The sequence below is a fragment of the Micromesistius poutassou genome (genome assembly GCF_964030765.1).
Source record: "Micromesistius poutassou genome assembly, chromosome: 13".
NCBI lineage: Eukaryota > Metazoa > Chordata > Actinopteri > Gadiformes > Gadidae > Micromesistius > Micromesistius poutassou.
The window spans coordinates 8,458,532-8,473,381 of record NC_140283.1 but is presented as its reverse complement, the minus strand read 5'-3'; the positions used below and the strand labels follow the sequence as shown (position 1 = coordinate 8,473,381).

The following is a 14,850-nucleotide window of genomic DNA, read 5'->3' as shown; positions in this document are numbered from 1 at the left end:
AGAGGGAGGGAGAGAGGGAGAGAGAGGTTAGGAGAGAGAGTGAAATAGTAAGGGAGGGCGAGAGAGAGAGAGAGTGAGAGAGAGAGAGCGAGAGCAGGAGAGATTGAGAGATATGGTGAGGATGAGAGCGAGAGAGCGCAAGAGAGAGAACCAGGTGGGGGTGGTTGAGGAACTGGTGGCACACTCGGTGTGGTCTGTGGACAAGAGCTGTCAACACATGAACAAAAGACAATTACCTGGACAAACAAGAGAAAGGCAAGCAGAGCCTGAGTCAAGTCTCGGGGTCGAGATAACGGATCTTGTCAGCCGGTTTTCTGTATGTGGGCTGTCACGAACAATTTGTCCCACAGTCGAATGCGTGTGGAGGTTTTCTAGGACATGGGCGTGGAGCAGAAATGCTTTCGTTGCTCGTTGTTGTTTCTTGGTACTTTACGGGCTGCCTCGCTCGTCCTAACACTGTGTAACACCGAGTGTGAAGTCAGCCACCCCTCAGCACTCCCCTGGGCATCGGATCAGTCAGCCCCCTGAAGCCCCTCCTGGACTTGGCTGTTATAGATGCATCTTCCCCCTCCGCCAAAGCCTCTGATTATTCAATTATGTGATTCTGGTCTTTAATCAAACCAGTGTTATTCCGTTGTCCTACACGCCACAACAGTCAATTTTGGCCTCGTTAGAGCGGGAGCAGCTGAGCAATTATGTTTTCAATCTGAGGTCACCAGAAATAATTGTCACATTGCGCCCGAATCCTAATTAACACATTTCAATTGTGTCAATATCATTAAAATGTGAATGATGTGCAGATTGTGGATGATGCGATCGGCATTCATTTTAAACTTTTAAATCGACCCGTCCGTTGATCCGTCTATCTCTCTCATCTCTCTCGTCTGTCTGTCTGTCTTTCAGACATAGCCCGCACAGTCACCACCTGCTTTCTCTCACCAGGGATCAGCAGAATAAACAACAAGACAAACAGAAGGACAGACAAAGCACTTGTCTCGTGTCCTCAGATTCAGTTATTTTCCCATGTGTCTCATCAGCAATTGCTCAGAATTACTGGAGCTGAGAAAATCGTCTCTCACGGCCCATTGGTCAGAAAGGCTGGTCATCGCTCATTTCTATTGGCTGGTTGCCTGTTGAGGTCCATTACTATTGGCCCATGGCTTGTCGACATTCATTAGCATTGGCCTATAGAGTTGTTGAGGTCCATTACTATTGGCCTATGGAGGTGTTGAAGTCCATTACTATTGGCTGATGGAGTAGTTTTGCAACATTAGTTTCATAAAATAAGTTGGGTGTCTCAGTGTTGTGGGATAGCTGTTTGTGTTTTCTTTTTGTTGATGCATTGTTTTGGCTTTGAGAGGGACGATATCCAAGCACAATTTAGAGACAACAATAAACCAAATATAGTGTTCATGTTCATAGTGATTTAAAGCATTATTTGCCAATTTCCGTACCAAAATTGGAATGTTGCTTTGGATAAAAGCGTCTGCTAAATGCCCTAAATGGAAATGGAAATGGAATGGAGGAAAATGGAAAACCACCCAACCTTTTGAAATAATTTTTTTCCCCAGACCTAGATTGAAAATATGTACTAATATGTATTAATCTTGTATCTGTGTTTTATCTGTGCTCAGTAATTGAATCCTGGTGTATTTCATCCACATGTTACATGGGATTTAAGTAGTGTGTGTAATTTTGTCCTGAAGATTAATTTAAAACAATTGTCATTGTCCACTTTCACTGACTTTCAACATCCTTTTGGAAAATTACACCTTGTAAATTAATACCTGTAGACTTAGAACATTTTTCTCTGTATATATTTCTTGCAATATGCTTAAGAAATTGTTTTTGCGTTGTTAGGAAAAAGCTGCTGGTATTCAATACAAAAGCATTCTTAATTTAGAAATTAAATTAATTAGAATTAGAAAACAAGGTCAGCTTCTACCATCACCATAACAGTAGTGAGCACTATGACTCTATTAGCAGCTGTTTTTGAAGTTGCAGTTTTTATCATGTTTTTTTCAACTCATCTATGACATACCAAAATCAGTCAATAGGCCACTGGCATAAAGCTTGCTCTCACTAATTTGAAGAATGAAACATTTGTCTATGTAGGCGGTTCCACCTGACTTCCAATCATAACCTATAAATTGCAATTGCATTACTAAGCACTTTATTGAATCTTGGCCTTTAAGTCAATATTGCTTGAATTAAACAAAAACTTCAGGATCTTTCAACCAGGACAATATCTTCAGACAAACTAGTCCAACCCTAGTCTAAGGGACTAATGCGGCCAACAATTTGTGGATTGGTTCATTATTGAGCGAGAACACAGCAACCTTAACACGCAAAAAACTGCCTGCATTGTAGCCCTTTGGGACAATTAGGGCCCGTCGATGTATGTCCCAGAAGTGCATGTTGTCGCCTCTCACAGTCATAAAAGTGGTCCACGCAGCCTGATCTACTTAATGCCACTCCATTTGATGTAGTCTGGCATTTACAGCCCAACCGCCAGATCCCGCTGTTTGATATAGTCAATCATCCAGTCAGTCATCAACTGTACATCTATCTGTGTTTGCCTTTTCATTTTGCTCTCCAAATCGATCAATTCCACCCACGACTCTTTGAACCTGCAAGCTCCGACAGAACATTTATTCTACAATTTATTCAGTTTTGTAAAAAAAAGATCCATCTATGCTTTTGATTCATAATTCAATTAAAATATTGCATTTTAATGGAAAAGATTACCTATATTTGCCATCTTTATTTGTGAAGGGTGTTGCTTACTGTTTAGATTTCATCATTTCCTGTGTGATAATATGGTAATGCTGATTCACCATGATGAATTGCATATGGTTGTCTCCTCCCAGAGAAATTATTGGGATTGTTAAGGATCACTGGGTTTCAATTTAGTAGTGAAATATAAACAAAACCTGTAATAGTTATAGATGTCTCTCTTTGCATGCCTGGCTAGACACACTCACGCAAACACGCACACACACACACACACACACACACACACACACACACACACACACACACACACACACACACACACACACACAATAAGACACAAATAAAATATGCATACGTGACCTCAGACTCATTTAAGACACACATATACCACACACCCTGACACATACAAAAACACACCCACACACACATATCTAACATTGTATTCTTTGCAGATAGGAGTGTCACAAATACAGATTCCTCACCTCATCGGGAATATTTGGCCACGGGCTAACTTCAGCCACAGTGAACCAGACGGCTAGTTAACTATCCCCACTGGGGGCTAGCTTGTTATGTCGTACTCTGACTGCAAGCTAGCTCTTTACTTTGTATTCTATTTTTGTGTTGTCGACTGGATGGCTACTTGGATATAATACCTTCATCTGTCAATTTCCATGAAAGTGACCTTTAAGTAGTTGTATGTGATGACTAACTAATATTCTTATTCTAGCATATTGCATTATATTCTAGAATCCTAATTATACTATAGTCAAGTATCAGCACACTTTAAATTGATTTTGTCCTGTCAATATACTCAACTGGTATTTCTTTATACAATATTGCAATGAATTACAATATATTAACACATTTCTACCTAGATGTATGATGCAAAAAATGTACTGGTGGAGGTAGAGGTACTCTAGGCTTTTTTTGTATGGACACAATATTTCTATATTCATATTGGATGGGATATTTGGGGTGTAAGTGTGAAAAGGTGTTGACACTAAACCCACACACATACCTATTATTATCATGACTGCAGATTATTATAGAGTCTGTGGTTCAACTAGCTTCTAGTGTTGCACGTGCATAGAGCTTTATTCAAACAGACAAACACGCACGCACGCACGCACGCACGCACACACGCACACACACACGTATACACACACTTACGTAGTTGATGCATGTCTCTCCACCCTCTGCTGGCAGGGCAGGCGGTGATGGTGACCAGTGGACATGGGTTTCCAGCCAAGCTGGAGCACAATGTCTGCTGCCGGAAAAACACCTTGGCAGGGTCCAGCGATCGCTCCAGCACCTGGAGATAGGACTGTGTGGAACCAGAGAGGGAGAGAGATAAGAGAAAGAGTGCTATTAGGATTTAGGCAAATTTCGCCTGGATGGAAAGTGACATTTCCAACAAATGGTTGTGGTAAAAAGAAAATGAAGAAATGTTTTATTTTTTACGGAATAATAAGTTGCCAAATTATTCCACAAAGGGTTGGGATGAAGATAAAGGTTGTACACGTTTCGAACTGCAAGTTTATAATTATATAAACCCAGTGAAGCATGCATATGAAAGAATTAAAAGCAGCAATTGAATCAAATTGACGTTTGTGCCGGAAAGTACAACTTAAAAATATGATGTCCAATTTAAAAAAACAAAGACATCTGAGCGAAAGCAACAGACAACAAGCTGTTTATTGGTCCTTTCAATGTTTCCTGTATTCATGTTGTGCAGCTAAATGACCAAGCAAGGCTGGGAGAGAATGGAAAACATAATAATTAGCATGCTTACGAGAGGGAAATCAATGATATGAGAAGCATCCTGCCACCACCAATCACTTTAAAAACGTGAGAACCAGACAGCCTTGTTTCTAAGCCCAGTGCTTGGAGACAATATGAATGACTTCAACAACCAACATGCAGCAACTCAAAATATAGTTTCCCTATAATTGCAGTTATTTCCTGCTACTATACTGGTGGTTCTATGTACAGGTTTTTTAATGTCTCCCTTATCGCCAACATCATGAAATAAGGCTTTCAAAAGCAGCTATTTCCTGCTCACTAGTATTGTATATTTTGTGAAATGGCAGATGAACGCTAAGCTTTATGAATGTAGACTTCCATTGTTATCCAACAACCAGCAAATTCAAAAAAATGTACATGTGCCCTCACAGAATCCCATCCGTATGTTAATTTGTATTTGTATGTTATGCGAAGAAACACATTATTTGCCTGTCATCCTGACATGCCCATCCCGATTCATCATAAGGAGGGATTCTGAAGACCATAGCAACATGACACATATATTTTGATAACAGTGGAAGGCGATAGTCTTTTGCGAGACCTGAAAGCAGAATGAAAACATTCTCAGACGAGGCCTGATTCTCAAATGCATGGACATGCACACGCACGCATACACCCAAATACAAGGGCCAAATTTTTTTATCCTCGACGATCATACGTACACACACAGACACACACAGAGACACAAACAGAACTAAAACTAGATTTTTTTTGGCACAACAAAAGCAAAGGTTGATAATTAAGCTCCCGTATTCAGAAAGTTAATGTTATGGTCACACCTTCAAACCTAGAAACACAGACAGACAGACAGACAGACAGACAGACAGACAGACAGACAGACAGACAGACAGACAGACAGACAGACAGACAGACAGACAGACAGACAGACAGACAGATAGATAGATAGATAGATAGATAGATAGATAGATAGATAGATAGATAGACAGATAGATAGACGGATAGATGTATACCTGCAGTGCAGAATATGTGTAAGGATAGTGGTAGGCCAGGTAGCATACGTCTTCTTTGTGTTTAAAGGTCACAGTAAAGGTCAAAGTGTAAAAAGTCTGCCCTCTCCTGCCATGTGCTGGACAGAAGTGATTCCTAGATTTAAAAAAAAAAGGGGAATCTAAATTTGAGGCAAACAACACAACAGCTAGATGGTGGAAAGCTAAAACCATTTTTTTTAACTCAAGCGTAAATTGATAGGGAATTTAGCTGTGATTCAAGCTCTTATTGGATTGTTAAATGCCCTCTGCTAAGATACAATATTGAATGTTGCATTAGTGAACCACAACAAAAGACCAAGCAGTATTTCAGGGCTAACAAGTGTTCAGCTTACAGCCACTACAACCAATGTCAGTAGAAGTTATTATTGAATGTTTGCATTTTATTTCAACCTATAGAATGGAACAAGAAAAACAATGAGGGTGTTTGTTGTGGCAACTGTCTAAGAGCAGAACAATTAAGCAAAACGCGTGGGTGGTGTGAATCACATTAGACGCTCAATCTGGGGGCCCAGAAGTACCTGAAGTAACAGATCTCCGTGCCAGTCCGCACCCAGTGTGGTCTGCCATCGAGAGCTTCTCTCACAGAGTAGAGCACAGGCTGCATACCTGCAGCACACACACACACACACACACACACACACACACACACACACACACACACACACACACACACACACACACACACACACACACACACACACACACACACACACACACACACACACACACACACGTGCACACGCACATACACACACAGCAATATAAAGGGTCTGCAATTCCCATATTCCTCAGACTGCAGATAAAAGTATGCACAGGCATGCACGCACACACACACACACACACACACACACACACACACACACACACACACACACACACACACAATGCATGAAATGTGTGCTCCGAGTGTTCAGAACCTCGGAGATGCTTGTTTCTGCGGTCCAGGCTTTAGCTCAAGGGCTCCTGCAGCGTAATGGTGGGCAGTGAAGGGGTTTCTCTGCTATCAGCACCAGCCAATAAAGGCCATCCAAATAATGGTAACATCTATACAAAGTTAGACAACATTCATTTGTCTCCCAGGGCTCGAGAGGAGGAAAGCCCTCCTGCATCAGACCCCCATCCAGGGACACACACACTGAGCCATACACTGGCTCCCACCCCTATCTATGGGAGATTATTGTGAGTAGTTCCGCTTTGCACAGGATTGAAAATAGATAGCTACTTTACTTTCTTCTTTGTCAGGATGTTCGTTCAGACAAGAAGCCATTTTCCATACACTCGAAATGCTGGCTATTTTGTACAAACACGCTCTTCTTCCATTCACTCACTCACTTTCTGAGAACCAATTTCCTGGAAACCTAGTTTGCAGCTGCAAAAAAACATTATGTGAATGAAGTGCAGATGCCTTTTTTTGTATTTTGTATATTTGAGTGTGTGTGTGTGTGTGTGTGTGTGTGTGTGTGTGTGTGTGTGTGTGCGTGCACATGCATGCTTTCGAGAGTGCACATGCATGTGTGTGTTTGCCTGCATGTGCACGTGCGTATCAGTACGCCTGGAGGTGTGTGTGTGTGTGTCCGTGTGTGTGTGTGTGTGTGTGTGTGTGTGTGTGTGTGTGTGTGTGTGTGTCCGTGTGTGTGTGTGTGTGTGTGTGTGTGTGTGTGTGTGTGTGTGTGTGATTGTGTGTGTTGTAAGGGTGTGTGTATGTATTTCTTGGCTGCAATAGATTGCAGAGGACAAAACAGGAAAACACAGCAAAAAGTCGGCCCTATCATTGTTCAGCACACACTCTGCCCAGGTGGCTCTCTATATATGTATATACGTGGGGGAGGGGTAGAGTGCAACAGCAAGCTCGATAAGTAGGACAATCCCACTAGCGCTGATAGGACATAGTGTTGTTGGGAGGTGAAGAAGTAGCTCTGACCTCACTTTATTGCTTCAACCGAAGTCGTGAGTCTCCGATGGAACGGAACGCAGGTCAGGCTATCTGCGTGTGGGTGCAGACTAGATTCCCATTATTTCCAGGTGTCAAACACGTAATCACGGAAACGAGCAAGCATGTGTAGCAAGCCAAGGGTGTGAGCTAGAGATGGTGCAGAATCACCAGGTGTGGATCGTTAGTGTTTGTATGCTCCAACATGTCTAGACTGACTAGACTAGAGAAGTATTCACGGGGGGGGGGGGGGGTGTACTGAGGTTATAGCAGAGTTTACTTCAATGACGATGGAAATGACCAGGAAACCATCTGACAGAAGAACAGGCTTGCGATGGTTTGCATTGGGTTTAGTCTCATCAATGAAACCATAGCTGCCACCTTTCATCTAGCCGTCTTGTGGATTGTCTGGGATTTTGCCAATCACACACTCGCTCTCCTATTCTCCCATCTTAATTTATGGAATATTTAACAATTATTTGCAGAAGGCGAAGTGAATAGTGACTATTCACACTATTGACGGAGCCTGAGGTGAATAATTGTTTTAGATACTACACGTGAACACTCAAAAAATAAACAAGACAACACTTTTTGCTGGGATTTATATGTTTTTATTAGCGTGACGAGACGACCGTCACGCGCGCTAAAGCAATATCCCGAGTTTGAGATCTCAATCATGGGATATTGCCCAATATCCAGAGATAGCGAACCAATCAAATTGTGCCATCTTAGGAGGTTCACGTGTAGCATATACTAAAAATAAATATGATGGCTCTGTCCTCAGGCTACCACAGCTAATCATTGTAGGTAGATTGCCAGGTAGATCAGGATCATTTGATTTATTATGCTGTGGGAGCTGAGCTGCCAGAAGTACTATCATGGCTAACCTTTGGTTCATAGAGGTGCTCTGACCTTTTTATTAATATATATTATTTCTTCTTCATATTTCTCTATGTTCTTATATGCCTCTTGGTCTATCTGTCAAGACGACATCTGCAATATTCAACGGCAGAGAAGATAATGCAGCATTTAAATTGGGCTACACATCATAGGGTGCTTTTCATATTTCGGTGGGGTTATTCCTTGGAATACACAGACATCACCATATGGTGTTTACTAAATTGACACGGCCTGCAATTAAACTTAGTGATGGAGCTTTGGAACAGCTTGTACCCTATTAAGTTATCCTTGGTTTTTTCCTTAACACTTTCATTCATTTAGGAGGCAGTTTTATATAATCAAATAAGATGGCTTAATGTTTAGCTGATTTTGACCTTTGCCTACCTCTCACTGTTTGGCGTGAGAAGACGTTTAAAGGCAAAGCCAGGAACAGCAGCACACTGCCGATAGCACACTGCCCTCCGACTGCAGGAATAAAACCGAGAACAGACAGGCAGGAGCAGGAAATCCAGAGTAAAGGAGAGAAACTATCAGAAACTTGCAAAGCGAGCGGTTGAGCTGGTTAGAAGGAAACAGGCAGAACTCCACTCTTGATGGCTGAAGCAGAGGAGCAGGCTGACAAGTCAGAAGAAGACACCTGCTACTGGCAGGTGGCAGCCAGACAAGACTCCCACCATATAAATCGTTTCATACAGGAGGTGGAAGATATGGCGATGACGGGTGGCCATTTTGTAAAAAGAAAATGAAAAACAATAACAAAAAAACATTTCATGAAAGGCAAGGAAAACCTTAAAAGAAGCCAAAGCCTTGTTCCTCTGAATTGGAATAGAATTGGAATTGCATAGTCTCTCTGCGTTAGATGTTGGGAGTCTCTCTGCAAGAGATGTCGGTAGTGGCTGTCTTTTGAGGATCAAGATGCTCTTACAAAACAATTACACAGCATACACATACACCAATATACACAGGCCTGAGAGTCAACATTGAGAACTATTATCATGACCTAAAACCATTTTGGTTGAAATCCATTTCACCTTGAAACTCTACTGAACCGAGAAAATATATAATCTGGATACGATGTGCTCATGCAAATAGATCATGCATATATTCAACACACAATGTATCAGTTATGTTTCTTCTGTATGCATTATTTGAAGTGTGTGACCGCAAGTTTTTTTTTTTTCACAATCCAATCCAAAATTCAAGTTAACTCAATCTAATCAAAACAGATTTCATTTATGTATCAATTCAAATGTATTTGGAATTGGCCCATATATCGAAAGGAACATGCACTCTGTATACAATACACCCCCTGTACTATTTTGAAGCTATAAATCAAAAAACATATGAGATACATTTCATATAGCTAAAGTTAAATATGAAGTATCAACTTTCAAAAATAAGTCTGGACTTTGAATGAATAGGATTGACCAAGGTAATCTACTTAAATTGGCTGAAAGGGAAAATGAGAATTTAAGCCCAAAATGTGATGCACACATTTTGTGTACTTGACTGGATTTGAAGGCTTGCCAGGTACGGATGGTCTTTTAAGCATCTGCTGCTATGGAAGAGATTAATGCTCTATTGAAGGAGGATGGCTGAATCATGGCGAGTGCTTGGTGTAAAGGGCTGGGGATTAAATGTATTGGTATTATTGTTTGTTATTTGTCTTTTGGACCAATACATTAAAAAAAAATTTTTACTTGTTGAAGATCGAGTTGCAGGACTGTCAGTTTTCTTTCAGTGTGCAAGTACTTCATTTCAGTTCTCTCACACACACACACACACACACACACACACACACACACACACACACACACACACACACACACACACACACACACACACACACACACACACACACACACACACACACACACACACACACACACACACACTGAATTAGCAAATTGAGTGGAGCCAATTTACTACTTTACTACTTTAGGACATCTTGGGGACTAGGGCTTAATTGTTTTGGGATTGACCAAAACTAGAACCGTATGTTGTAATTTAAGCTATTTGAAATACAACTGGACCTTTTGGCCTCCAGTGCAGCTTGGCAGCTTCTCCACATTTAATAGGTGTGGATGTGGCACATTCTAAAACCACTTCTGTCAACTGGAACACAGAATTTGCTGTTGGAAGAAGTTATCGGCCATGGCCGTTGCCATGGAGTCAGTGTTTCAAATCAATGCGTTTATCGTCAATTGTACTATTGTTAACGGCTTACTATTTGTTTCAATGAGTATAACAATTCCAATTGATTGATTCTAATGGGTTCTCTCGCTCACCATAGTTGAACTGGCTGTTGGTCTTCTCGCAGTTGATGACGTTGAAGCGATAGGGAATGTCGGCCGCCATGTTGCTGACCTCAAAGTAAAACCACTGGGTGTTAATGGAACAGTTGGCGTCTGCATTCAAGATGAGGTCATATTCGTATCTGTGTCAGAGGGTTGGAGAGAGGGGAAGAAGGGAGTGTGGGAGAGAAGACAAGACTGTTTATAATGGAATAAATGTATTATTATTATTATTATTATTATAGTTAGTTAGCATTTAGAACCCAAAATACCACACACACGCACATGGGTGCATGTGCATGTGTGTGTGTGTGTATTTGTGTGTGCGTGTGTATTTGTGCATGTGTGTGTATTTGTGTACACACGCACGTGTGTGTGTGTGTGTGTGTGTGTGTGTGTGTGTGTGTGTGTGTCAATGTGTATGTGTGTGTGTGCGTGTGCGTGTGTGTGTGTGTATATGTGCACGTGTGCGTGTGGTTGCGTGTGTGTCTGAGTCAGTTTGTGTGTGCATGTGTGTGTGTGTGTGTGTGTGTGTGTGTATGTGTGTGAACATATGTGTATATGTTTGTGTGCACATGTTTGAGGATGGTGCCACATACCTCCGGACCTTGACTGCTTTTCTCAGATTACCACTCTCAAACTTGGAGAAAAACCTCAACGTGTCCGGCTGGTCATTTATACGCTGGGGACTATTAGGGAGGGAGGGAGGGAGGGAGGGAGGGAGGGAGAGAGAGATAGGCGACATATACAGAGCTTAATTTGACATTTAAATTAAAAGGGAGGGAAAGATAATTGGACAGGGGGTGAAAGAAGGGCCAGGAGTAGGAAAAAGGTTAAATAATGTAGACCATTTAGTAGAGTAAAATAACAATTAAATGCATGTATGTATATATATATATATATATATATATATATATATATATATATATGCTGTGTTTTTGATAGTTAGTGGTATTAGTTGAACAACAGCCAATGATTGTTGTCCAGCTTGTTTCAATTAACAATATGCAAATTGCATTTTATGTTCAAGAGTGCCTGAACTGACAACATTTTGTTATCACACTCATTTGAAATCACACTACAAACTGGTCTCTCTCTGGGAAGAACAACATCTACTATCAAATGTGCGTGCGTGCGTGCGTGCGTGCGTGCGTGCGTGCGTGCGTGCGTGCGTGCGTGCGTGCGTGCATGCGTGCGTGTGTGTGTGTGTGTGAGAGTGTGTGCTGTGTGTGTGCCTGTGTGTATGTCTGTGTGCGTGTCTTTATGCTGATTGGGTTAAATGACCTGGCATATACTTACCCTGTGTCTTCCAGGTCAAACACCACCTGGTTGACGACGTCATCGTCAAACAAGCGCTGGATGTCCTCCAACACCTTCCGTCTGACAAAGAGAGAAAGATTCACGTCCACAAGCCAAGTGACACCTATAGGACCACCAAGCCATGAGGACAGTGTTGGCTAAGTGTCATTAAAAAATTGCATTAACCAACAGGTGGCAGACCGAACAGTGTGAGGTTAATGGATGGATGACAGTGCCCTGCTTTTCCCAGTAACCTGCTTTGCTTTATTGCTTTTACTTAAAAGGAACATACATGTAAATGAATATAACAGAAAATGTTCTATTTTTCAGTCAGGTACAAAAAGGCTGCTTCATAATTCAATGTGGAAACATAGCGGGGCAAAACAACACGGTTTCGGTTTAGTTTGAGAGCAAAGTGATTATCCGGTTTGGGTCACGCCATGATAACAGCAGGTAAAACACATTCAGGCTATTTCTGGGGGAGAGGGTTGGGAAACTTTGTTTATTCGTATTTTTTACGTATAGCGAAACATTGTGTTCTCAATGAGGTGGTAAGGCAGGTTGTAGATATCCCGTGCTTTTGTCAGTTTGCAAAACTCAGCAGGTATCTGAGCTCATAAACTAGGCCTGATTCCTCATTGGTTCAGGAGGTGTTTCCATCCACAGCTGGAGTCACGGCCATAATAACCACATGTAGATCTGTAACAATGGATTCTTACAGTACCCATATGTAGATCTGTAATAAATAGATCTGTAGAAACCATATGAACACCTTTAATAATAGATATGCATACACATAGATCTGTTATTATAGATACAGGAAGCATATGTACATCTGTAATAATAGAAAGAGTAACCATATGTAGATCTGGAATAATAGATACAGTAACGTCATGACGATTTGTAAAAATGGATGACAAAGGAAGTCGAGGGAAGTTGTGGATTTAGTCATGAAATCATGAAAGAGATACTTATTGTATATAAATACGTTATAAATACGTAAGCATGACTCAATGCTGTATGATCCTGTAAATGTGCATGCACAGCATGCATGGGGCATGTACAGTAAAGCCGAGTTACAGTTCCCAGTGCCTTAACGCAGGATTTATCAACTTAATGGCTAACGTCACACAGCCTTCACCTGGATCTGCTGTGTTAAATCATGGAATGTGATGGAGGGATGTAAGGCCTGGCCCTGTAGTGGAGACGTAGCTGCTATAATAAGTAGGCTCGGGCTATTCCTGTATGGCCTTGTCTGGTGGTGGCTGAACTAATGACTGTAGCCGGTATGGCCCATACAGCAGATACCAGCAGATCCTCTTCAGTTCCTTAGTCTACTTGATAGCAGGACAGGAACTGGAAGTCTTGGCTGTTTGTTTTTAAAATAAAGACAAATACAGGAGGTGATCATAAGCAATCTAGAATCAAAATGCAGATGTCTCCGTTTCAGTTGTCAATGAAATGAAATTATTGTTGGACGAGAAAAACAGGTCATGCTCATGTAGTAAGAGCTCCAGTCGCAATAACAACACCCATCCGACACTGGTTTAGCCTACGGAGCTAATGCGTATAATGCACTCTTTGATGTAGAGGCTGTTTTTTTTAATACAGTGAGACTCTGTCCCACCCCTGGACCCTATGCAGACGGCCCACCAGCCGCACATACACAGAGAACTGAAGGAGATGAAATCAGGCAAACTGGGGCGAGTTTTGCTCACATCCCAGTACTCATGTAATTAAAGTATTCCCACTCGTACCTCCTTTGTACATCAGTGGGCTGTAGCAGTGAGTGGGAAAGTTGAATCGAAACCCAGCCTTCTGAGTCCTCCATTGGAAGCCTGATTAATAAATAAGGAAGTGGTTGATCTGTGGGCTGGGGTAAACTCGTGGCTGGGGACACGGCCACCACAACTAGTTCTAGCCCTTTTTTTTTTTTTTTTGGTCTTCATCTCATTTCCAACAATAGTTCATATGCCAAGTCTAAGGAAGCGCTTGGGTCGGCAATGTGATTGTAGTCCATTTCCAATTATTGTCCTTATAGTTTACCAAAGGAATGAATGAGAATGCTTGATGCACGTTCTTTCGGCATATGCGCATGTGACATAACGCTATGCAAAGTCACTGCCAGACGCTGTGTTAATAAATCTGTCTTGCCGTCGTGATCAGTATGCCTTTCTCAAACTGTTTCCTTTAGGAAAAGAAAGTCATTCTATTCCCGATCCCTGAGTCCACGAAACGTGGGGTCCGAGTTGCTCCTTTGAATCTAGATGACATCTTCACTTTTATATTTTTTTGTTACGTTTCACTTCATCTGTAAAATGTGTGCCCTTTTTCCTCGAAAGTGATAAATGATTATGAGGTTTCTTCAGGATCTTACTCCCCAAACACCAAAGTATCTGCATTCTGCAATGTAGGATGTTTCCCACATCTTAGTAGTGCCAGAGGCAGTGTTTAATCTGCAGCACATAATAATATAATAATATGTCAAGTGAAAACAAATGGGTTAATCCCAGCAGCGAGCCACCTGTGTAAACGTTGACTTGGCACTACCCTACAATTCAAAGCTGGTGTCGTGAGTTGTTTCACAGCCTACTTGCTAAATACTTTCTGAGATGCCTTCTTCCCTCCAACTGTCTGAGTATTTGTCGTCTCATCTCTGGGAGTTTATTCAGAGCCATTCCGGAAACCCCTGGCAGGCCACTGCTCCCTCTATCTTGCTCTCTTGCCGTCTGTCTGCTCTCTCTCTATCTCTTTCTCTCTGTCTCCCTCTGTCTCTCCCCCTCTATCTCTCTCTTTCTCTCTCTCTTCCTTTAAATCTCACTCCCCTCTCTCTCTCTCCTGCTTTCGCTCTCTTTCTATCTCTCTGACCCAGTTCTCC

The 14,850-nt window shown here is 41.7% G+C and overlaps 1 protein-coding gene across 4 annotated transcripts in view; it reads right to left on the bottom strand.

The window, feature by feature from the left end:
• The window catches only part of agbl1 (AGBL carboxypeptidase 1), a 103,044-nt gene that overhangs the window by 36,782 nt on the left and 51,412 nt on the right, over positions 1-14,850 (bottom strand). For all 4 annotated transcript variants that reach the window (XM_084477082.1, XM_084477083.1, XM_084477084.1 and 1 more), the window contains 6 exons: positions 11,973-12,053; positions 11,273-11,362; positions 10,668-10,816; positions 6,068-6,155; positions 5,511-5,643; positions 3,907-4,060 (listed from right to left, as the gene is read on the bottom strand). In XM_084477082.1, the coding sequence (XP_084333208.1) occupies positions 3,907-4,060; positions 5,511-5,643; positions 6,068-6,155; positions 10,668-10,816; positions 11,273-11,362; positions 11,973-12,053 (695 nt within the window). The remainder of the gene's footprint in view (positions 1-3,906; positions 4,061-5,510; positions 5,644-6,067; positions 6,156-10,667; positions 10,817-11,272; positions 11,363-11,972; positions 12,054-14,850) is intronic.